This window comes from Balaenoptera musculus, chromosome 3 (genome assembly GCF_009873245.2).
Source record: "Balaenoptera musculus isolate JJ_BM4_2016_0621 chromosome 3, mBalMus1.pri.v3, whole genome shotgun sequence".
NCBI lineage: Eukaryota > Metazoa > Chordata > Mammalia > Artiodactyla > Balaenopteridae > Balaenoptera > Balaenoptera musculus.
Window position 1 is genome coordinate 100,893,697 of NC_045787.1, and position 24,128 is coordinate 100,917,824.

A 24,128-nucleotide genomic window follows, 5' to 3' on the forward strand; every position below is an offset into this window, starting at 1 on the left:
ATCTTGTGGTGTAGGATTAAAAGGATTGAACGTGTCAATGTGAATATATGTTGTTCAGTATATATATGGGCAAATCAATATATAAAGTATGTATGTATATGTACGTGTGTTTGTGTATATATATCCATGTGTCTGCATATATATGTGTGTATGTATACATACATGGGAACAACACCCCAACAGCACACCTAGCAGCTGGATCTTGACTTGTAAACATCATTCTTTTCTAAAAAGAAGCAGGGCTCCTTAAAGTAACGGCTGAATCCAGGGCTGAGATAGGAAAAGTATAAGATGAACCTGGACCATCTTCTTGTATCAGGAAAAACAAAAAAAAAGCTCAAAGGGACTTCCCTGGTGGTCCAGTGGTTAAGAATCCGCCTTCCAATGCAGGGAACGCGGGTTGGATCTCTGATCAGGGAACTAAGATCCCACATGCGGCAGGGCAACTAAACCTGTACACCACAGTTACTGAGCCTGCGCACTCTAGAGCCCGCACCACAACTAGAGAGAAGCACGCGAGCCGCAACGAAGAGCCTGCGTGCCACAACAAAAAATCCTGCATGCCACAATGAAGATCCCACGTGCTGCAACTAACAAACAACACAGCCAAATAAATAAATAAATAAATAAACTTTTTAAAAAAAAGCTCAAAGGATTATCGAGATAGTAAAAAGGAAACAGAAGAAGCTTGAAGGGGTTCTCAATGCTCAAATCTGGGACAAACAATGATGGTTAAAGATTATAACCCACTAAATAAAGAGAAAATGGTCAAGTCCATACTTAGACAATACAAATAAGTGAATAAATTGAAGGTATAATGAAGAATAAATATTTTTCTAATTTTCTAATTCTTCCCCACAAAATATTTATTAATTACAAAAGAAAACAAAAGTAAGTTTATAGTTGAGAACACAGACACACACCACCATAATCAAGTAATCAAGTGAACATAATCAGTAATGAGACTAAATGAAAATAGTGCACCACCTGATAAGATGCAATGAGAACAGAGCATCTTAATAGGCCTGCCAAAGATGCATAACCAAAATCTAGTATCAGACAAGCCCAAACAGTACAGGGGACACAGCCTCACCAAGACTGAAACCTAATCACAAGACTATAGAATGCTTCCCCTCCCCCTTACCACTATATTACTAAAAGTCTATTTTCCTTTACCCAGTATATCATGTCCATCTTTCAATAAAAAATTACAAGGCACACTAAAAGGCAAAAAAACCACAAAACTCCATAATCTATGCTTCCATCTTGGAAAATAGAAAAAGAGGAGCAAATTAAATCCAAAGTAAGCAGAAGAAGAGAAATAATAAAAACTAGAGCAAAAATCAATGAAATTGAAAACAGGAAATCAATGGAGAAAAAATTTAACAAAATCAAAAGCTGGTTCTTTGAAAAGATCAATAAAATCAATAAGCATCTATCCAGCCTAAGAAAATAAAGAAGACACAAATTACTATTAACAGAAATGAAAAAGGGGACATCACTACAGATTCCCATGGACATTAAAAGTTTAATAAAGGAATGCTATGAACAACTCTTATGCCCACAAGTTTGATAACCTAGATGAAATGGACAATTCCTTTCAAAAACACAATCTGCTAAAACACACACAAGAAGAAAACAATCTGAATAGGCCTATATCACTTAATGAAATTGAATCAATAACTTCAGAGAACAGAAAGCACCAGATCCAGATGGATTCACTGGTGAATTCTACCTAACATTCAAGGAAGAAATTATTACCAATGCTCTACAATTTTTTTTCCCACAAGACAGAAGCAGAGGGAATGCTTCCTAACTCATTATATGAGACTAGCATTATCCTAATATGAAATCCAAGCAAAGACATCACAAGAGAAGAAAACAACAGACCAATATCTCATAAACACAGATGTAAAAATCCTCAACAAAGTATTAGCCAATAAAATCAACACAATGTGTAAAAAGAACTATACACCAAAACCAAATGGATTTATTCAAGGTACACAAGACTGGTTCAACATTCAAAAAGCCATTAATGTAATCCATCACGTCAACAGGCTAAAGAAGAAAAACCACATGATTGTATCAATACATGCAGAAAAAGCATTTGACAAAATCCAACACTCATTCATGATAAAACACTCTGCAAACTAGAAATAGAGAGTAACCTCCTCACCTGATAAAGAACATCTACAAAAAATCTACAGCTAACATCATACTTAATGGTGAGAAGCTTTCCCACTAAGATCAGGAGTACGGCAAGGATGTCCCCTTTCACCACTGCTTTTCAATAGCACACTGTAAGTCCTAGCTAATGCAGGAACACAAGAAAAGAAACAAAGTCATGCAGATTGGGAAGAAAGACACAAAACTGTCTTTGTTTGCAAGTAACTGTAGAATGACCATCTATGGAAAGACCGAAAACAAAAACAAACCAAAAAAAACCTACTACTGGAACTAATAATAAGCAATTATAACAAGGCTGCAGGAGACAAGGTTAATATGCAAAAGCCAATCACTTCACTACAGACCAATAATAAACAGTGGCATTTGAAATTTAAAATACCATTTACAGAAAATTAACCACTACGGAGACAAGATGGCAGAGTAGGGGATGTAAGCTCACCTCTTCCCAAGAAAACACCAAAATCACAGCTAACTGATGAACAACCATCAACAAAAACAATGCTGGAACCTACCAAGAACGATATCCTACATCCAAAGACAGAGAAGCCACAAAGACAGGGTAGGAGGGGCGCAAATTCAGTAAAATCAAATCCCATTCCCACTGGGTGGGCGACCCAAGAACTGGAAAATAATTATATCACAGAGGTTCTCCCACAGGAGTGAAAGTTCTGAGCCCCATGTCAGGCTCCCTGGCCTGGAGGTCTGGCGTGGGAAGGAGGAGCCCCCAGAGCAAACTGGCTTTGAAGGCCTGTGGGGTTTGATCGCAGGAAATCCACAGGACCGGAAAAAACAGAAACTCCACTCTTGGAGGGTGCACACACAGTCTCATGAACACCAGGACCCAGGTGAAAAAGCAGTGATCTCATAGGCACCTGGGCCAGACCTACCTGCTGGTATCGGAGGGTCTCCGGGAAAGGCAGGGGGCACCTGTGGCTCACTGCAGGGACAGAGACATTGGTGGCAGTACTTCTGGGGAGTACTCATTGGCGTGAGCCGTCCTGGAGGCTGCAATTTTCTCCCCAAGATCTGGCCCCACCCAACAGCCTGTAGGCTCCAATGCTGGGACACCTGAGGCCAAACAACCAACAGGGCAGGAACACAGCCCCACCCATCAGCAGACAGGCTGAGTCTTTCTGAGCCCACAGCTTCCCGCTAAACAAATCCCTTGACACAGCCCTGCCCACCAGAGGGTCAAGACCCAGGTCCACCCACTAGTGGGCAGGAAACAGTCACTCCCACCAGGAAGCCTGCACAAGCCTCTTAGTTGGGCCTCATCCACCAGTGGGCAGAAAGCAGAAGCAAGAACTACAACCCTGCAGTCTGTGCAACAGAAACCGCAATCACAGAAAGTTAGACAAAATGAGATGCCAGAGGGGTATGTCCCAGACGAAGGAACAAGATAAAACCCCAGAAGAACTACTAAGTGAAGTGGAGATATGCAATCTACATGAAGAAGATTTCAGAGTAATGATAGTAAAGATGATCCAAGATCTCAAAAAAGAATGAAGGCAGAGACTGAACAAGCAAACAGAGATGAACGATACAAGAACTGAAACAAAAAATACACTAGAAGGAATCAATAGCAAAATAAATGAGGCAGAAGAATGGATAAGTGAGTTGGAAGACAGATGGTGGATATATTGCTGCAGAACAGAATAAAGGAAAAAAAAATGGAAAGATATGAGGACATTCTAAGAGACCCGTGGGACAACATTAAAGGCAACAACATTCTCATTACATGGGGTCTCAGAAGGAGAAGAGAGAGAGAAAGGGCCCAAGAAAATATCTGAAGAGATCATAGCTGAAAACTTCCCTAACATGGGAAAGGAAACACTCAAATCCAGGAAGTGCAGAGAGTCCCAGGCAGGATAAACCCACGGAGGAACACAGGCCAATATCACTGATGAACACAGATGCAAAAATTCTCAACAAAAAACTAGCAAACCAAATCCAACAATATATTAAAAGGATCATACACCACGATCAAGTGGGATTTACCCCAGGGATGCAAGGATTCTTCAATATCTGCAAATCAATCAGTGTGATACACCACATTAACAAACTAAAGAATAAAAACCATATGATCATCTCAAGAGATGCAGAAAAAGCTTTTCACAAAATTCAATACCCATTTATGATTAAAAACTCTCCAGAAAGTGGGCACAGAAAGAAGTTACCTCAACATAATAAGGGCCATATATGACAAACCCACAGCTAACACCATTCACAATCGTGAACAGCTGAAATCATTCCGCCTCACCACTTTTATTCAACATAGTTTTGGAAGTCCTAGCCACGGCAATCAGAGAAGAAAAAGAAATAAAAGGAATCCAAATTGGAAGAGAAGAAGTAAAACTGTCACTGTTTGCAGATGACATGATACTATACATAGAACATCCTAAAGATGCTACCAGAAAACTACTAGAGCTCAACAATGAATTAGGTAAAGTTGCAGGATACAAAATTAATATACAGAAATCTCTTGCATTTCTATACAGTAACAATGAAAGATCAGAAAGAGAAATTAAGGAAACAATCCAATTTACCATCACATCAAAAAGAATAAAATACCTAGGAATAAACCTACCTAAGAAGACAAAGATCTGTACTCTGAAAACTATAAGACATTGATGAAACAAATCAAAGATGTCACAAACAGATGGAAAGATATACCATATTCTTGAATTGGAAGAATCAATATTGTCAAAATGACTATACTACCCAAGGCAATCTACAGATTTAATGCAATACCTATCAAATTACCAATGGCATTTTTTGCAGATCTAGAACAAAAAATTTTTAAATTTGTATGGAGACACAAAAGATCCCGAAGAGCCAAAGCAATCCTGAGAAAGAAAAACAGAGCTGGAGGAATCAGGCTCCCCAACTTCAGACTACAGTACAAAGCTACAGTAATCAAAACAGTATGGTACTGGCGCAAAAACAGAAATATAGATCAATGGAACAGGATAGAAAGCCCAGAAATAAACCCATGCATCTATGGTCAATTAATCTTCGACAAAAGAGACAAGAATATATAATGGAGAAAAGACAGTCTCTTCAACAAGTGGTGCTGGGAAAACTGGACAGCTACATATAAAAGACTGAAATTAGAACATTCTCTAACACCATACACAAAAATAACTCAAAATGGATTAAAGACCTAAATGTAAGACCGGATACTATAAATCTGTTAGAGGAAATCATAGGAAAAACACTCTTTGACATAAATTGCAGGAATATCTTTTTCAATCCGTCTCCTAGAGTAACGGAAATAAAACCAAAAATAAACCAGTGGAGTAAAACTAGAGCAACCATATGATCCAGCAATCCCACTCCTGGGCATATATCTGGAGAAAACCGTAACTTGAAAAGACACATGTACCCCAACGTTCACTGCAGCACTATTTACAATAACCAGGACATGGAAGCAATCTAAATGTCCATCCACAGATGAATGGATAAAAAAGATGTGGTACATATATACAATGGAATACTACTCAGTCATTAAAAAGAATGAAATAATGCCATTTGCAGCAATATGGATGGAGATTATCATACTAAGTGAAGTAAGTCAGACAGAGAAAGACTAATATCATGATACCATATGCGGAAACTAAAAAAATGATACAAATAAACTTATTTACAAAACAGAGACTTACAAACTTAGAGAACAGACTCATGGTTACCAAGGGGGAAAGGTGGGGAGGAGGGATAAATTGGGAGTTTGGGACTGACATATACACGCTACTATATTTAAAATAGATAACCAACAAGGACCTACTGTATAGCACAGGGAACTCTACTCAATATTCTGTAAAACCTAAATGGGAAAAGAATTTGAAAAAGAATAGATATACGTATATGTATAACTGAATCACTTTGCTCTACACCTGAAAGTTACACAACACTGTAAATCAAATATACTCCAATATAAAATAAAAACTTCTTAAAAATGTACCATCAAAAAATAAAATAAAATACCATTTACATTAGCACCCAAAACAATTAAATACTTAGGAATAAATCTAACAAAGCATGCAGAAGATCTATATGAGGTAAACTATAAAACTGTGATAAATATAATCAAAGAAGAACTAAATAAATGGAGAGATAGTCTATGCTAATAGGACAATTCAATATTGTCAGGATGTCAGTCCTTCCCGACTTGATCTATACAATCAATGCAATCCCAATCAAAATCCCAGCAAATTATTTTGTGGACATGGACAAAATGATTCCAAAGTTTACATGGAGAAGCAAAAGACCCAGAACAGGCAACTCAACATTGACGAACAACAGAGTCGGAAGACTGATACTACTCAACCTCAAGACTTACTATAAAGCTACAGTAATCAAGACAGTGTAGTACTGGTGAAACAGACACAAAGATCAATGAAATAGAATAGAGAGACTAGAAATAGACCAACATAAATACAGTCAACTGATCTTTGACAAAGTAGCAAAGGTGATACAATGGAGCAAAGATACTCTTTCAAAAAGTGGTGCTGGAACAATTGGACATCCACATGTAAAAAAATGAATATAGACACAGACCTTAAAACCTTCACAAAAATGAACTCAAAATGGATCATAGACCAAAGTGTAAAGTAGAAAACTTTATTAAATCCTAAAAAGACAATATAGGAAAAACCTGGATGACCTTGGGTATGATAATGACCTTTTAGATGTAACACTGTAGGTACAATGCATGAAAGAACTGATGAGGTGGATTTCATTAAAATTTTAAAACTTCTGCTCTACTAAAGACAATGTCAAAAGAACAAGAAGACAAGTCACAGACTGGAAAAAGTATTTGCAAAAGAGACATTTGGTAAAGGACTGTTATCCAAAATATAAAAAGAACTCTTAAAATGCAACAAAACAAAACACATAACCAATTAAAAAATGGGCAAAAGACCTGAACAGACACCTCACTTAAGACGATATATTGATGGCAAGTAAGCACATGAAAAGATGTTAACATCATTTATTACTAGAGAATCACAAATTAAAACAATGAGACACCACTACACATCTATTAGAATGAACAAAATCCAAAACAGTGACAACACCAAATGCTGACAAGGACATGGAGCAACACGAACTCTTATTCATTGCTGGTGGGAATGCAAAATGGTACAGTCACTTTGGAAGACAGTTTGTTGGTTTCTTACAAAACTAAATATATTCTTACCATATACTCTTACAGTTTGGCAGTTTCTTATAAAACTAGGCATGCTTTTACCATAGGCTCCAGTAATCACACTCCTTGGTATTTACCCAAATGAATTGAAAACTTAGGTCTGCTCAAAAGCCTGCAGAGATGTCTGTAACAGCTTTATTCCTAACTGCCCCAACTTGGAAGCAACCAAGATATCCTTCAGTAGCTGAGTGTTTAAATAAACAGTGGTACATCCAAACAATGGATTATTATTCAGCTCTAAAAAGAAATGACCTATCAAGCCACAAAAAGACATGGAAGAAACTTAAATGCATATTACTAAGTGAAAGAAGCCAATCTGAAAAGGTTCCATGCTACATGATTCCAACAATACAAGATTCTGAAAAAAACAAAACTATGGAGATAGTAAAAAGATCAGTAGTTGCCAAGGGTTAGAGGGGCGGGAGGGATCAACAAGCAGAGCACAGAGGATCTTCAGGGCAGTGAAACTATTCTGTAGGATACTCCAATCAAGGATATGTGTCATTACACATTTGTCAAAACCTATACAATGTACAATACCAAGGACAAACCCTAATATTAATTATGGATACTGGGTGATAATGATGTGTCAATGTGGGTTCATCGATTTCAACAAATGTACCGCTCTGGTGGGAGATGTTGATAGTGGTGGGGAGGGCTGTGTGTGTGTGTGGATATCTGGGAATACTTAGTACTTCCCACTCAATTTTGCTGTGAGCCTAAAAATGCTCTAAAAAAAAGGTTTATTAATTAAAAAATAAAGGGGGTGGGCTTCCCTGGTGGCGCAGTGGTTGAGAATCTGCCTGCCAATGCAGGGGACACGGGTTCGAGCCCTGGTCTGGGAAGATCCCACATGCCACGGAGCAGCTGGCCCGTGAGCTGCAATTACTGAGCCTGCGCGTCTGGAGCCTGTGCTCCGCAACAAGAGAGGCCGCGATAGTGAGAGGCCCGCGCACCGCGATGAAGAGTGGCCCCCGCTTGCCGCAACTAGAGAAAGCCCTCACACAGAAACGAAGACCCAACACAGCCAAAAATAAATAAATAAATAAAAAAAAAAAAAAAAAAAGGGGAAAAAAAAATGAAGCTTTTCTTAAGCTACAGCTGAGTTAATAGAGACCAGCATAAGCATTTTTGGCTATCCTGCACTCATCCTAGGAAGAAAATTTTCCTAAATAGCAATTTTTATAAACAATATAAAATTCTACTTTGTTCTGTTATATATATCAAATAAAGAAAAGACAATCTTTCCCTATTTCTAATTTTTGTAAACAAGAGGTAAGAGCAACAAGTGTTCATGTGTAACAATGTCCCAACATTTGTCTGCTGCTCTAGAGTAAGATCAGTTTACACTCCTGCATTTATCTTCCTATAATACCTCCTCCCCTCCCTTCCTCAAGTTCTAGTGCACAGATATAACTTCTCAGAGAATAACCTTAGAGATGATGCACAAACCTCTTCCATCTCGAGGAGGGGCTCCCTTTGCTTTAAAACTATCCACTGGTGCCTTTGTATCTGTTTCCAAAGCAATGCTTATCTGTATCTCAGACTTGAACTTGGTGTATTTATTACTCAGCAACTGGTACCATTTTGGTGCCTAGAGAGTAACAACAAAACAAAACAAAAGCAAAACTCCTTAATTGTTAATAGGAAATATACAGTAGTGGGAAATGTTTTATAAGGTTCTAAATATATTTCCTGTAGTTTCTCAGTACTTTCTCCTCTTTTAAAGTATTTTCTTTCCCCACATTTTCCTCAAAAGAAATTAATCCTGCTTAGGAAACTAACTGAATTTCCTCGTGAAAAAATTAAGTGTAAGTTTAGATTGCCTTCCTTGTTTCTACTCCTATGCTTCAACAGGTAATAATATATTAAAGAGGAGGAAACCCAGTACGTGTATTTCTTTCTATCTTCACTCATATCCCCAATCTCACTTCATCCCTTATAACAACAACAAAGACTATCAATTTTCCATTTCCTAACCCCTAATTTTTCACTTTTTCTGTTATACCTTTTCTGCCTGCCACATTTCTGCTTTGTTCTGTTTATATCAAATCAGAAAAAGAAAAGCTTAGTGTTAATAAAAATACTAACAAAATACTTAAGTAAGGTCTAATGGTAGAGTTCTGGGTTATGAACCATGCATTTGACTGATACTGAAATATAAAGGGTTTCTCACAGAATGAGGTATCCTCAATTACCTGAATAGCCACCTCCTCCCCCAAACCGCAAGGTAACCTCAAGAATTCTCATACCGAAATCAAAATCTCATGGCCCAAGACCACGTGTATCATTAGTGAAGAGGCACCATTTCAATACCTGTAAACAGCATTCTTTACTCTGACCACTGTAATATATAAAGGCATAGGAACTGGTGCTTATAGTGATCAAAACCAAAAACTGCAGCTTTATATTCAAATTATGTTTGTAACTAAAACAGAGTGAACTAGCCCACAGGTATTTTTAAAAAATCCACAACCAAGTTTTTTTAAAGGCAAAAACTCAGTCTGTTGCTGTATTTCTTATGACAGATATTTTCTAATTTTAAGTATAAGCCTGGAAAAAAAGATTTTTAGCTGTTCACAGGATTTATGATATATTTTTGTTATTAACTCAGAAAAAGAAATCAAGGCTCTTCTGTTTGTGTTTATTTATAGAGAATAATTTATCTTGAAATTCAAATATTCTACTATCCAACTTCAAATATTTCTTCTGCTGGCAAACAGAAGACATTAAACAAGACAATATTTGGTTTTCCCAAAACTAACATAATTTAAAAAAATTTCTCCTTAACTTTGTTCACCAATACGATGACAAACTGCCCTCAAGGACTAGACAAGGGGAAAAGGAACACCAAAAGCATTTAGAGGCATGATCTCAGCTCAGATATCCTCCTCCTAAGAGGATTTACCTTCTCTTAAACCAAAGCAACTGCAGAAGTATTCAGGGTCTAAGCTTAAAGAAGGAAAACCTTTTTCAGGACTTGGGGGCAGAGAGGTGATGAGTACCTAAGGATGGAGGAGAAACAAGTCCTCTTTTAAAGCAGTTCAGTTTCTTTTGAATAATTCCAAATTTGGGCCAGGCTGACTGGCTCATCTGCAAATACACACATACCCTTGGAGATATTGTAAGTTCAGTTCCAGACCACCACAATAAAGTGACTATTGCAATAAAGTGAGTCACATGAATTTTTTGGTTTCCCGGTGCATACAAAAGTTATGTTTACACTATCCTGTAGTCTATTAAGTGCGCAGTAGCATTATGCCTAAAAAAACAATGTACATACCTTATTTAAAAGGTACTTTATTGCTAAAAATGCGAACCATCATCTGAGCCTTCAGTGAGTCATAATCTTTTTACAATAGTAACATCAGAGATCACTGACCACAGATCACTGTAACAAATATAATAATGAAAATGTTTGAAACATTACAAGAATTACCAAAATGTGAGCAAATGCTGCTGGAAAACAGCCCCAACAGATCTGCTTGACATAGGGTTGCCACAAACCTTCAATTGGTTTAAAAAAAAAAAAAAAAAAAAAGTATCTGTGAAGCACAGTAAAGTGAACTGCAATAAAACAAGGTACGCCTCTATCATTGCTATCAATACCAAAAATGTTAGTAACAGGTAAATTTTTCTTCACAGAATCCTAATTTAAGATTCAAATCAATTGAGGACTTTAAAATAAAAGAGAAGAATTTTTTTTTTACTTTATTTTCTTAAGAAAGTTGGACCAAAAGAAGTCATTAGGAAAAACTGAAAGTTAGAATTTCTGAAGTCAATAACATACAAAAAAGGTTGTAAGATATTTTAAAAGACATAAGAAGCATTTTCAATAACAAAAAGCACAGGAATCAAGACCCTGAGTTGTTCTTCCTTCCTGTGGTGGGAGTTCTATTTACATAACAAGTGTTTTTCAAGAAATTCCCTTCCTCTAACTACTACATAAGGAATGCAAGGAGCGGGAAGCAGGGAAACCAGTTAGAAGGCTACTATTAAGACAGCCAAGGTAAGAAGGACAGAGAGTGGCTTAAGTTGAGATGGCAGTGTGAAAATGCAGAATAGCAGATAGATCAGGAGGCAAAGCCAGCTGCAAAGGGTGGCCAAGGAGGCCAGGAAAGGGACGTGTCAAGGAAGACTTCTATATTTCTAGCTCGCCTAACTGGTAGGAGGGTGGTGACCATCCACTGAAGCAAGGAACTCTAAAAGAGGCACACCTTTGAAGGTGAAGTGCAGGAGCTGAACGTGTTAAAGGTAATAGCAACTTGAACACAGACTTGAACTCAGAGAGAAGTTTCTTTGAGAAAGATGGTTCTAGGCCAAAAGAATGACCAAAAGGTCAGGATTTTCTAAATCAAATTTATCATTAAGAACTAAGAACTACCATATTGGCTCAAGCCCATGATCTATTAGGTCCAATATTCCATGTCCTTCCCATCAATCTGTTATTTATTGAATATAACCAACTGTTTACATAATCAGTAACAAAACATCAAAAGGTCAGTACCTGCTTTGTTTCTTGAGCAGTTCTTAGGTCTAGAACAATGTAACCTATAGTTTCCCTGGATGAAGATAAAGGATCCAAGGCAAAACAATGGAGTTTGATAGGAGTACGCTGTAGCCTGCAACGTAACAATTTATGTGATAAATAAAATCGCTTTTGCTTAATACTGAACTTTCTATTAGCTTTGAAAAAGCAGCCTACTACTATCAAGACAATTATAATTTTGTTGAATAACCTATATCTAGTCTATACTTTCTGAAAAACTCTTCAACTGGCATGAACTATTAATTATGTCTACTTATCTATACACCAACTAAAGTCATATACAAAACATGTCAAAAATTTTAGTCTCTCTCATCGAAGACGCTAACATCTAGATCAATGTTTCTCAAGCTTCTGTAACATACAGAACTCTTTTAAAGTCAAAAATTACCATGAATTCTCAAGATTGATTTTAAATTGTCTTTCTTAGACTGTCACACACACATAAAGCTTCAAATACACACGCGTATGTGCTTATAGCTCTTTTTGTTGCTAAAAAAATGAAATAAACTTAAGAATTAAATGCCATAATATCACAAATTATTAAAATTAAGTTAACAACAATTCAATGTGCTACATGATAAGGTCATATAAGCATGACCTTCACTGGTATAACATGGCTTCTTTTGAGTCTGGAACCCCTATACTGGCTCACTCATATAGTAAGCTGATTGGATTTTGCCATCACTGTCATCTAATGGAACGACTATGAAATCTGCACTTGGCACAAAAATCATCATTTCTATATTTAATTTATCTGTGTTATTTTCTCAGTCTACCAAATACAGAGTGGTACCATTTTGCACTAACACAATTAGATACACAACCACCAAGACAGGCACTAATATATCAAGTCTCTGTCTGAGCAGATATTCCAGAAGTCACTGAGATGAAATACAAAATTCTAATATCCTCTAGGAATTTGATACCCTTTCAAATAAGTCCATGGACTAATCTAACAATAGAAGAAATTAAATTTCTCCTTGTTTTCATTTTTTTAACTTGGTACTTTTATTTCATTTAGTACTAAGAAAGAACAAATATTAAAGAGATTCTATGTTCCCCAGAGGAAACATATTTTCAATTATTTTTAAAATAAAAGTATTAGTGTTCTTGCCTGCTCTGGTCATCATAGTTCATGAAATAATAAGAAGCTATAACTTTAAATATGTTTTATATACCAATAAAGTATTTAAAGGTCTAAAATCAAGTGTAAAATTAGAAAGAATACCTTATATAATTACTATATATATATATCTATATATCCTTGGCAAGCCAGGTAAAATATACAATAAATTTATTAATAAAAATTACAGTGAATTCCAACCCACATTTAATAGTGGGTAGGCATCATGATGGCACTTCTAGAATATTTATTCTCTCAGACATTAGCAAAAAAAGAAAGAAAAAAAGCAAGCTAAGCTAAGTGTAGTGGTTAAAAGCTTAGCTCTGGAGTTGAACTGGCTGCTGGGCTCTACCACTGTCCAGCTGACTGACTTAAGGCAAGTTACTTAACCTCTTAGGCCTCAGTTTTCTCACCTGTAATACGGGGGAAATAATACCTACTTCATAGGGTTAGTCTGATGTTTAAATGAATTACTGTTGCAAAGTACTTACAAATTTCCTGACACATTAAAAAACCACTCAACAAATATTACTGTTATCTACTTAGAGATATATACGTATTTATTTATAACAGACTGAAAAAGAGCCAAACAAATTGAAAATAACAGTCACCTGTGCTGATGAAGGGCTTTCCTGTCAATTTCCCAGGCTAACTCAGTAGCAAATTCTGGCTGGTCAGTATGGTCCACAGGATCAGTAGCCAACTGTTCTCCATCAAACTTTGCTTCTACCACAAGCATATGCTTTGGACGTCTGGGGAAATGGCGACCTAGAAAAAAAAGACTGTACAGGTTAACCACAAGTGTACAAGAGTCAAATATGATCATTCAGCATGTGTTTTAAAAACTGACATATGTTAACAGTGGTTGACTTGTATAGTCCATAAACTACCTCACTAGCACATACTCACAGATACACTCAAATTCATGATTCATAAAAAACATTTATCAAATTGAAAGCTATAATTAATAAATTAGTGCTTCTCTAACACTAATGTGCAACGAATTACCCAGGAACCCTGTTAAAATGTAGATTCTGGTTCAGTAGGTCTGGGGTGGGCCAGAGAGTCTGTATTTCTAACAAGATCCCAGGAGATGTCCATGGTGTTGTCCTTGGTTCACACTGTGAGCAGCAATGATCTTAATAACATTTAGAATTAAAGAGTTAAAAATGTGATTACACCAATTTTAGATATTACGATACCAGTGCTTAATATAGAACAGTTAAATCATCTGGAGAGTTGAGAAATAAATTAGCAAAAACAAATTTACCTGCATCTTAATTTTCCTGCTAACACAGTTAAGAATACCTTACAAATTAGCCAAAGGAAAATAAACACATTTATTCATTCATGTTATTTTCAAGTACAATGTTGTATATTATCAAGAAATATTAAAATATTCTATCTACACATTACTGTTCATTTGTACTGCCTGACCTCATTCCTTTACTATTTGTTGAAGGCATATTCAAAGTCGAGTATTAACACCAGAAAATGGGATGCAAAAAGAGTAAAACAGAGTACTTGTTCTTGAGTAATTGAGGGTCTAGTGGAAAGCGACAAACTTAGAACACTGAAAACAGAAAGCTAAAAAACTAAGAAAGAAGCACTAAGAATCTTACAGCCAACATGTTTACAGGTCTGGTGAGGGGGATTTCGGTGAGGAGGATTTCAGTTAGGGGAGTTTTAACCACTGTTAAGTAAATATATCCCTGCTGCTACTCACCCTGCTACAAGCCACTTAGTAAGGAATTAAGCTGGCCAGAAAGAGCTTGATTGCAAACCTGTGAGTTTCTACCTGATGTTCTCATTTGAAACTCCCTATTAAGAGTCTTACCACATACGGCATGGCTCTCCCAATTAGCACTAATTGAAGGCCTCTCGCTGGACCTCATTTTCAGCTGCTCTGAAAGATCACTAAGTTTCCCAAATGAATTTCATATGTCAAAAAACCCTGTATTTTCAGACTATCCTAACTACAACCTCCAATAAGCTTGAAAACAGAGGATAAGCAATAGAACAAACAGGTGCCTGCCTCGTCCCAAAGACAATGAATACCTTGAGAACAGAGACCCTGTCATTTTCGTCCTTGGAATCCAGTAAATAGCCCAAAGTTTGCTCATAGTAGAAACCCAATCATTTTATTTTGAATAAAGGGCATTTCTAGAAATGTAGTCAAGAAATTGCAAGCAGCTCAATGTAGCTGAAGGACTGGGAACACATGAAAATATGGCAGTAGGGGAGATGAGGCTGAAAAGGTAGGCAACATGTCTACCACAAAGGGCCATGTACGCCACTCTTAAATATAGACCTTACCCCTCAGCACACCGAAGGATTTTAAGAAAACTAGATTGGCATTTCAGAAGGGTTATCCCCAGACAGTAAGGTGGACACTAAGTGTTTTCTGAAAAGAAAACATTCATGAAACAGACTACTGAGAAGATTACTACAGTAGATTAGGTGGATAATGACGGCCCCAAAGCAAGGCACCCACAATGGAAACTCGTTCATTTAAAAGTTTATATGAAGCACCTACTATTCTTTGAAAAATAAAATCAACACTCAGTGACCATTTATAAGTTGGGGATGGAGAGGGAATGCAGGCAGATGGTGACTCCCAGGGTCCTGGCTTGAGGCAACAGCATGGTTACAATGAATGAAAATACAAACACAAGAGGAGGAACAGTTTGGAGGACCGTGGGCCAGTTTTAGATATGTTTGTAGCAACACCTAACCGACCTTCCTGACTCCAGGTTCTCTTCCCTGCATGCTGCTACTAAACTACATTTACAAAAAAACTTTTTCTTACTTAGGAATATATGCTGGCTCCCTATTTTTTAGAACATTAAATCTAAATTCCTTGGCTTTCAAGATCCTCCAAGGCCTATTCACTCTATCTGTACAAGCTTATTTCTTACCACAATATTCCTGAATATTCACCTTCCTTGGGTCTGGTCACCTTGCTGACCTCTTCACTGTTCCACCCACCATGCTCAATCCCACAGTGGCCTGGGTTGTCTCATCTTCCGGAATGACTTTCTTCTATCCTCGCTTATCTAAAGCTTACCTACCACTCAAGGCATTTCAGCCATCATCCTCTCCCACCTCCAAAACCTGCGTTTACAGCCCGTATCATTTATTTTTATTTCATTTATATTATATCCCAACATATGTCCTACACATTAATTTGATCTCCCCAAGGAGACAGAACCCTACAACCTTGAAGGGAGAGAGCGCTTTACATTTCTGTTACCTCATAGCATGGGCACAGTTCCAAGTCCAAAAGCTTATGTTCACCAAATTACAATGGAATTTCAGTCCTATGTCTTTAAACAGTCAGTAACCTAACAGTTAAATCTGCCCCAACACTAAAGCTTCTGGTCAGCCTTCTCTTCCACAACTCAAAATTTGGGTTTGTAATGTTTTCTTTCCTCTCACCACCCAAATGGTGCCAGGCCTCCACAAGATACCTCCCATGGCAGGGCAGGGGTCCCCAGCCATTCCTCTCACCACTCAAGATGACTTCTTCGCGTCCTGTTATTCAAAACCTATCCTCAATTTACCAATCAACTCCTATACCCTCCACCTTCCTGCAACCTGCTCTCCAACCACACTGAATTCAAGCAATCAAAGAACATGCCTTGTTTTTCTATACCTTAAACATGCCACTGGCTCTTCCCTTTGCCTGGAAAGCCCTTCCTTCCTTTTTTTTTCGCCTGACAAATTTCTAATCATCCTTTAGGACCCAAATAAATGTCACTTCCTCTGGGAAACCCTTCCCAGCTTCCCCAGACAGAGGTGGTCCTTCTCTCTTCCACATCATGATGAATTATTTAAATTATTTACTGTTCTCCATGCTATTCCCTTAGCTTTTAGAACCAGGACTATTTTACTCTTCCATTCCCAGCACAGTGCCTGACACTCAGTGAGTCTCCAAATAAATAAATGTCACTCATTCAACAAACCAAACTTCGAGGCATGTGTAATAGACCCTCTCGACAACTGTAGTCCTCTACGTCCCCCGTCAAGAGCTGTAAAGGGAATAGCCACCGCAACACTTCTGAAAATGCAGGAAACGTGTATTTGAGTCAAAGCAAAGTTCTCACCAATGGTACTACCAGGAGGTTGCTGAACAGAACGTGCTTTCCAGGCACATTTTCGGCTCATAATATAAGACATCAACGTGCTGCCTCTGATGGAAATCGTTTTTCCAACATTCTCTGGGTCTACGGCTAGTCACGCTAAATATCACCTATCCCTAATAGCTCTCATACTCCCTTGAGGGATTTTTAAATCAACTGCCCAACAGACCTCACTGTGTACAACTTTGAAGAAGTCTCTGGGGACGGCACAAGCAAAGATGACAGGGCTTTTCAGGTTAACAAAGCCCCGGTCCCATACTACTCTGTTAAAATTTAGGAAGCAGCAGTCGCAAACGCCAAGTCCCGGGCCACTCACCTTCTAGGATGGACACGACGATGAGCAGTTGGTCGGACTTGGAGACCATGGTCGCGGTCGGCGGCCCGCAGGCGGGGTCTGCTGGGAGGAAGAGGAGCCCGGGTGAGTGGCTGGCAGCCCGCGACCCCCGGCTGGACTCCCGCCGAGGTTCCCGCCACCCGCCTGCGGCCCGGGACACCCGGACCACGCTCTGCGGTCCGCCTGCAGCGCGCCCGGCTCCCCGGCCCCGGGCCGCCAGTCCACCCGCAACCCGGCCCCGACTCAAAAGCCGCTCGGCCACCCGGCCCAGCCTGCTTCCAGGGAGACGTGAGTCCGCCGCCTGAGGACCTTTTGCCGCCTGCGTAGTAGCTTTTTAAACGCCCGGGTGGCCGCCGCGGCCGACGCCGCGCCCCGCTTCCACCTAGCAACCAGGCCCGCAGGCCCACAGCCCGGGCGAGGCTGGAGGACAAAGGGTCATAGAAACCAGGGCAGTCGAGGATAGAACGCCCCTCAGCCCGCTTCGCCTCCTACCCTTTTACGCAAAGTTCCAGAGCCCTGAGGAGAAGACTAGCCATTACCTCACAGCGCCCCCTGCTAGCCGGACGGAGGAAAGCGAGCAATATGGTGGAGACCAACTGCGCAGGCGCACCACTGCAGTAAACGCTTCCTGAAGTTCCCCAGAAACGAAAGTGGATTTGTTCTCTGCTCCACGCCCTAGACATAGCCTGGGAAATATGTCAATAGAGATTACAAAAAAAAAAAAAAAAAAACTAGCTCTGTTCAAGCCCCCATTGTCAACACTGCTTAAAAGTTAAGTAACAGAAAAATAATGATTTAAGTTTGAACTCTAAAATCAGCTAAAATTGCCCTCGCGCGGCTGCTCAAGTTTCCATGCTTTGTAAACAAGTAGCGTCAATACGGTAATTGCTGTAAACTGTTGGCGGTGACGTAAGCTCTCTGAGAATTTCCTGTCCAGTAAAAATTACCCTAAAACAAAAACATTGTCACGTGGGCCGGGGAATTAAAGGTATACGTTCTTCTACCTCCTGACAACAAAGTAATGAGCAAAATCAAGACCAGAATAAACAAGGCAGCTAAAAGCTGTAAACCGACATTTTCCCCTTTCTACCGCTTCTCCCCACAAACTTCAGGCTTTATTTTAGGAAACATTAGAAATCTTTCGGAGGGCACCTAGTTTGAAACTGGATCTTGGGCGGGATAGGTGGGAGGGAGGAGGAAGAGAGAACAATTTCCACTCCTTCACCCCCCTCAACCCCAACCTCCGCTTTGTGCCCCAAAGAAAAGGAAGATGTGGAGACCAGACTACTTCTGAGACCCTTTCAGGCCCCTCAGAGCCCTCCCTGATATAAAGCATTATGCAAAATAAAATCAAAGTAGTGATCTACTTTGGGTTCATCATTGAACAATACATTCCCTTGCGGAAAATGTCAAACACTCAAAAGTAGGTAGAATAATATAATGAACCAGCAGGTACTCAGAACGCAGCTTCAGAAATTGTCAACTAAAGACCAATCATCTTCATCTGTTGCAGAGGAGCAGGGATTTGAAGGAAATCCCTAAGGTCAAATCAATTCATCTCATTCAATATGTACCTCTAAAAGATAAAGATTTTTTTTAAATATCTTAAAATATTAGATACTTAACCACAATTGCATTATTACACCTTAAAAGTTAACAATAATTCCTTAATACAATTAAATATACACTGTTCAAATTTCCCTGATTGTCTCATAATTTTTTTCAGTTGGTTTGCTCAAATCAGGACCCAGACAAGTTCCAAAACACAGTGTATTTGGTTGATCTATCTCTTGCCACTTTTAATCTATAGGTACTCGCCTCCACTTTTTTTTTTTTTTCTTTGAAACTCTTCATTGAGGAAACTGGCCACGTAATTTTATAGAGTTTACCACTGTCAAAATTTTGTTGATGCAATACCAGTGTTGTTATTTAACATATCCTCTGTTGAGCAATCTAATAAATATGTCCACATTGACAATACTCAAAGAATATTAGCAAACAGATGAACAACAACAAGCAAAATACAAGGTTATCAGTGGTGTAAAACACTACTTAGCCTTAAACTCTAGAAAAAGGGAGGTCAAAGCATGAGACTAAGGGTCTCCAATGGAAAGAGATCAGAGTTTGGGACCTACGTCTGCCAATTTACGTGCTGGGTTACCTTAAGCAAGTCACTTTATCTGTTTTAGCCTCAGTTTCAGCTATACAGTGGTAGCATAGATGATGCCTTAGTTTAGGACTTAAATGTAGTAAATGCCATTTAGTTGTTACCTTTTTATATGAACAATCTCAGACCTTAAATAGTAGCTGTAAAAGAACTAGGAACTGCCATCAATATACCTCATTGTTTTGCTTTAGGATATCTACCAGGGCTGAAAACCTGGATTGTAAACCATCACTGAATGCCAGAGAATAATCTCAGCTCAGAAAAAAATCTGACAAATCATCGACATAAACTAAGAAACTTTTTCACGTGGTAAAATTTTCACATGGTTCTCGTTCTCTGGATTTTTCCCCCAAAACAACACTATTACTTCTAAAATCACCTCATCACAGCTAATGAAAAGTCATCAACTTAGTTGGCATGGTTTTTTTGTCTTTACAACTACAAAACTAATGACATGAAATTTCTCATTTATCCCACCTAGAAATGGAATTATAATTCTATCAGCATCTAGAGCCTCCGTATCTGTTATTCTACAATCTAATTTCCTCTCATATGTGATATTTAGCAGTAATAACTTCAGTTCTTGCATAAATCATCGTATTTTAGCTTAAATTCATGAGAGAAAATTTTGTTATAAGTTTACAAAGTATCAATACTGTTTCAAAATACATAAGTGCTAATAAGATATAAAATTTGTGTCTATTACATAATGTGAGATTCATTACACTGTAAACATGCAAATTCAAACTAACAAGTTTGATTAAATGCTTGATTCTGAAATCATGTTTGTCAACCTAAAAGCTTATCATATTAGGTAGCTTTCTATTTCTAGGGATTTCCCAGAACCAAACAAAGCATTTTTGACTCATTTCAAGCCTTTCTTTTTCTGTAGCTATTTTACATCCCGGCAAACCACTTTCCTAGTAGTATGTCTCTATATTTCTTATCAACAGTTCTGAGGCCACCACAGGAGGGATCATGAGCTGTGTTCCCCTTCCTCAGCCCCTTGCCTCTTCTTGTCCCCTCCCCACATACTCACACGTTCACACTTAGTAAAATTTAAGGCAACCTCCAAGGACTAATAAAACTAACATATCTAGGGCTTCCCTGGTGGCGCAGTGGTTGAGAGTCTGCCTGCCAATGCAGGGGACACGGGTTCGAGCCCTGGTCTGGGAAGATCCCACATGCTGCAGAGCAGCTGGGCCCGTGAGCCACAGTTACTGAGCCTGCGCGTCTGGAGCCTGTGCTCTGCAACAAGTAAGGCCACGGTGGTGAGAGGCCCGCGCGCCGTGATGAAGAGTGGCCCCCGCTTGCCACAACTAGAGGAAGCCCTCACACAGAAACGAGGACCCAACACAGCCATAAATAAATAAATTAAATAAATTTAAAAAAACAAAACAAAACTAACATATCTATTGAATAACTGCTATTTGTAAAAGCATGGTGCCACCCTGACCTTCAAGAGGTGCTTAGAAAATAGCCTCCTTCTAGAAAAGGGAGCAGGAATAGACTTAGTAACTAGTACTCACTTAGTGTCAAGGTGACTTCCAATCTAGGGTCTGATCTCATTAAACTTGGTCATTAATTTCTGTACCTTTAATCCCTTAAAGAAGGACCACTAACATCTATGGCAGTGGAGACAATGGAGCCCCATAGTAAAGAGTCATACATACCTGCATTCCAAGTTTCTCAACCTATCAACCTTGTGGATTAGCCAAAATTACTTTGCCCTGAACCTGTTTTCCCATCAGTTAAACAGGGTTAGTCGTCCTCACCTCACATGGTTTTTGTGAGCATTAAATGGCATTGCCTCTTTTAAGGGCCTAGGATGTGATGAAATCTCTGAATATGGTAGCTATTTTTATTGTGAATGTGGAGGGATAATTTATTCTGCTATTATTTTGTGATTTGTTCCTTTTCTGGTTCTTCAGAAATAACCAGATCCTCTATATCCCCCCACCTATGCCTATATTTATGTTCTAGGGGTAATATCCCCCCATACAGCCCCTCTCCTTGCCTTTTGTGAAAGACCACAGCAGAACCTTCCAAAGTCAGATACTCCTCATGTCAGGCAGGTGCTGTTAACTAGTGCAGTGGGCTGGGCCTGGCCTGAGCAGAAGCAAGGACAGCCCTTCTCTGCCCCAGCTGGCTATTGTCATGCAGTAAAAGTCAGGTTTTCCAAATTTCCATAAGAAGCTAGCATTTTAGATATTTACGTGAACCGATTCAATTTTTAAATGCTGGTAACTAATTTCAGTTTAAAGAAAAAAAAAAAAAAAAAAAACCAACCCACTGCAGGAGCCAAGCCAAAACTTCTGCCAGCCACAGGTTAGTTACCAACACCACACTTCATCCCCCACTCCCAACCTAAATTCATGAAGGTGGTTCTAATAGCTGTCCCTGACAGGCAGCGGAAAGAGAGTGGTAAGGAAAGGAGAAGAGGTTGCCTTCGGCTGGGAAGGAGAGGAGTGAAGGGGAACGTGGTGGGGACCCACATTCCGCTTCTTGGCAAACCCCTCAGGAGGGGACGGAAATGGGGAGGGTAGTGAGGAGTTAGGCCCCAATTTATCATCCTTGGCACAGGTTCTTATGCCCCTAATTTCACATAGAATCAGCAAATTCACTAGACTTCAAGGGCTTGGATGAGAGACAGCTGAGCAGTGACCAGCAAGGGCAAAAATTTTCAAGGCCTCCTCAATATTTACTCGGTGTAAGAACCTTAGCACCTTTGCACAACATTTTGTGCGTGGATGAGGGGAGCTCCAATGATGACTGAAATGGAATTTCTGCTGTTGGAAGGAGCTTCAGATTGAAGTTAAGAGTCTAAAGAAAAGCAACATTTCTGGCATTCTCTCCTATGTGGAGTAAGCTTCATGGGGTTACTTTAGGCTGAGATGAGCTTTGAGCCACCCTGTCATGGTATGTTGTCACAGTGGCTCTCTCTAAGGCAAGGTATAGAGTAGAGGGTGGGAGAATGCCCCCTACTCGAGACAGAAGAGCTGGAGACACTCCTGGAACTGTGGAAAGGGCTGCAGGCCAATAGAAAATGCTGCTCAGTTTTGCTTTGCAAAGACTATGCCAGCAGTAGATTGCCCACATACTAGGGGCAGCAGACTTTCAGGGGTCCGTTTAAGTGGTAGAGGATAGAACAGATGGTAAGCGCTGGGATTAAAGACCCGCCACAGTAACACTGACATTGAGAAACATTATGTGACATTGTGGGACTTTGCTTCACCTATTATGTAATGTCTGATGTGTTTTTTTGGTTTGTTTTTGTTTGTTTGTTTTTCTCTAAAAAGCTCCCTTTTGAAAAACTGAAACCAATACTGGTGGAAGAGCTGGTGCCAGCCTACTCAGCTGTCTGGTGGAGAAATTCCCCAGGCTTCTGGGTGAGTGTTCGGCCCATAGAAGTCTGACCCCACTAAATGGTAACAGAGTCTTCTGTGCTAAAAGATATCCCTGACACAAGAGTTCTATTTAATGCTGATGTTACAAGTACACCTGAAGCATATAACACTATTCCCTACCTCACTGTGTTAGAGTGAACCAACCACAGCAAGTTGCATAAAAATAATTACGGCCCCCCCCCTTAAATTAAGAGAAAGGCTCTAAACATGTGGCCTGGATTCAGAGAAGACAGAAGCCTCCCTTAACTTCTCGCCCACATCCCTAAGCCGTAGCACAAGCAGCTCCCCTAGTCAGCAGCTAGCAAGCTGCATCACACCATTTCATGAGTGGTACAACAAAACTGTTATCCCATGCGATTTTGCATAAATCACAATACTATACTTCCGGAATTTTTGCATGTGTTCCTGCTGCCAACATAATACTTTTTATTTGCATAGATGTGTACTTTTCCAAGCAGGTTCTAGTGAGCATAACAAGAACTCACACATGTGTCCCAGGAGAAACTCAGCATTGAGCCGGGAGCCACTCAGAGGGCATCAGGGATGGATGGATCTTGAACCAAGAAAGAGCAACAGACAAGGGAGGACCACACCTGTATCTGCTGAGTTAGGGATACTTGCAGTCTTTCTGCATCTTTGATCCCAATTCTTTGGAGAAAGAAAAGAGAGGAAGAAAGAGAGGAAAGGGAATAGAACAGTTGATCCCATTCCTTTCCCAAACTAAATTACTTAAATGGAAACTTCACTGAAACAGGGAGGGCGGGAGGAGATGAGATTTCAAACAGATGTGAGGTAAAATTTTCAATTGGAAATAAATTGGACTGAACTGATATTTTAATAGCTGAAAGTGATCAGAAAGCTGTGGGGTCTGACTAAGCTGTCATAAAGGGATGGGAGAAGGAAACTCAGTGCTGCATAGTTGAAAGCAGTAACTGGAGAAAAATGGAACCATTTCATATTTGTACCCTGACCTAAGTTCCGATTGTTGAACAAACCAGTCATTTGATGATGAT

General features: G+C 39.3%; 1 protein-coding gene across 4 annotated transcripts in view; it reads right to left on the bottom strand.

Moving 5' to 3' along the window:
• The window catches only part of CEP120 (centrosomal protein 120), a 77,620-nt gene extending 59,642 nt beyond the window's left edge, over nucleotides 1-17,978 (bottom strand). Inside the window, exons 1-5 of one of the 4 annotated variants that reach the window (XM_036847803.1) lie at nucleotides 17,851-17,978; nucleotides 17,524-17,601; nucleotides 13,677-13,833; nucleotides 11,901-12,015; nucleotides 8,846-8,987 (exon numbers count right to left, since the gene is read on the bottom strand). In XM_036847803.1, the coding sequence (XP_036703698.1) occupies nucleotides 8,846-8,987; nucleotides 11,901-12,015; nucleotides 13,677-13,833; nucleotides 17,524-17,572 (463 nt within the window). In that variant the 5' untranslated portion in view covers nucleotides 17,573-17,601; nucleotides 17,851-17,978. Of the gene's footprint in view, nucleotides 1-8,845; nucleotides 8,988-11,900; nucleotides 12,016-13,676; nucleotides 13,834-17,523 lie in introns of those variants that run through there. The other 3 variants (XM_036847804.1, XM_036847806.1, XM_036847805.1) reach the window with 3 other exon arrangements.
• Nucleotides 17,979-24,128: the final 6,150 nt, after the last annotated feature.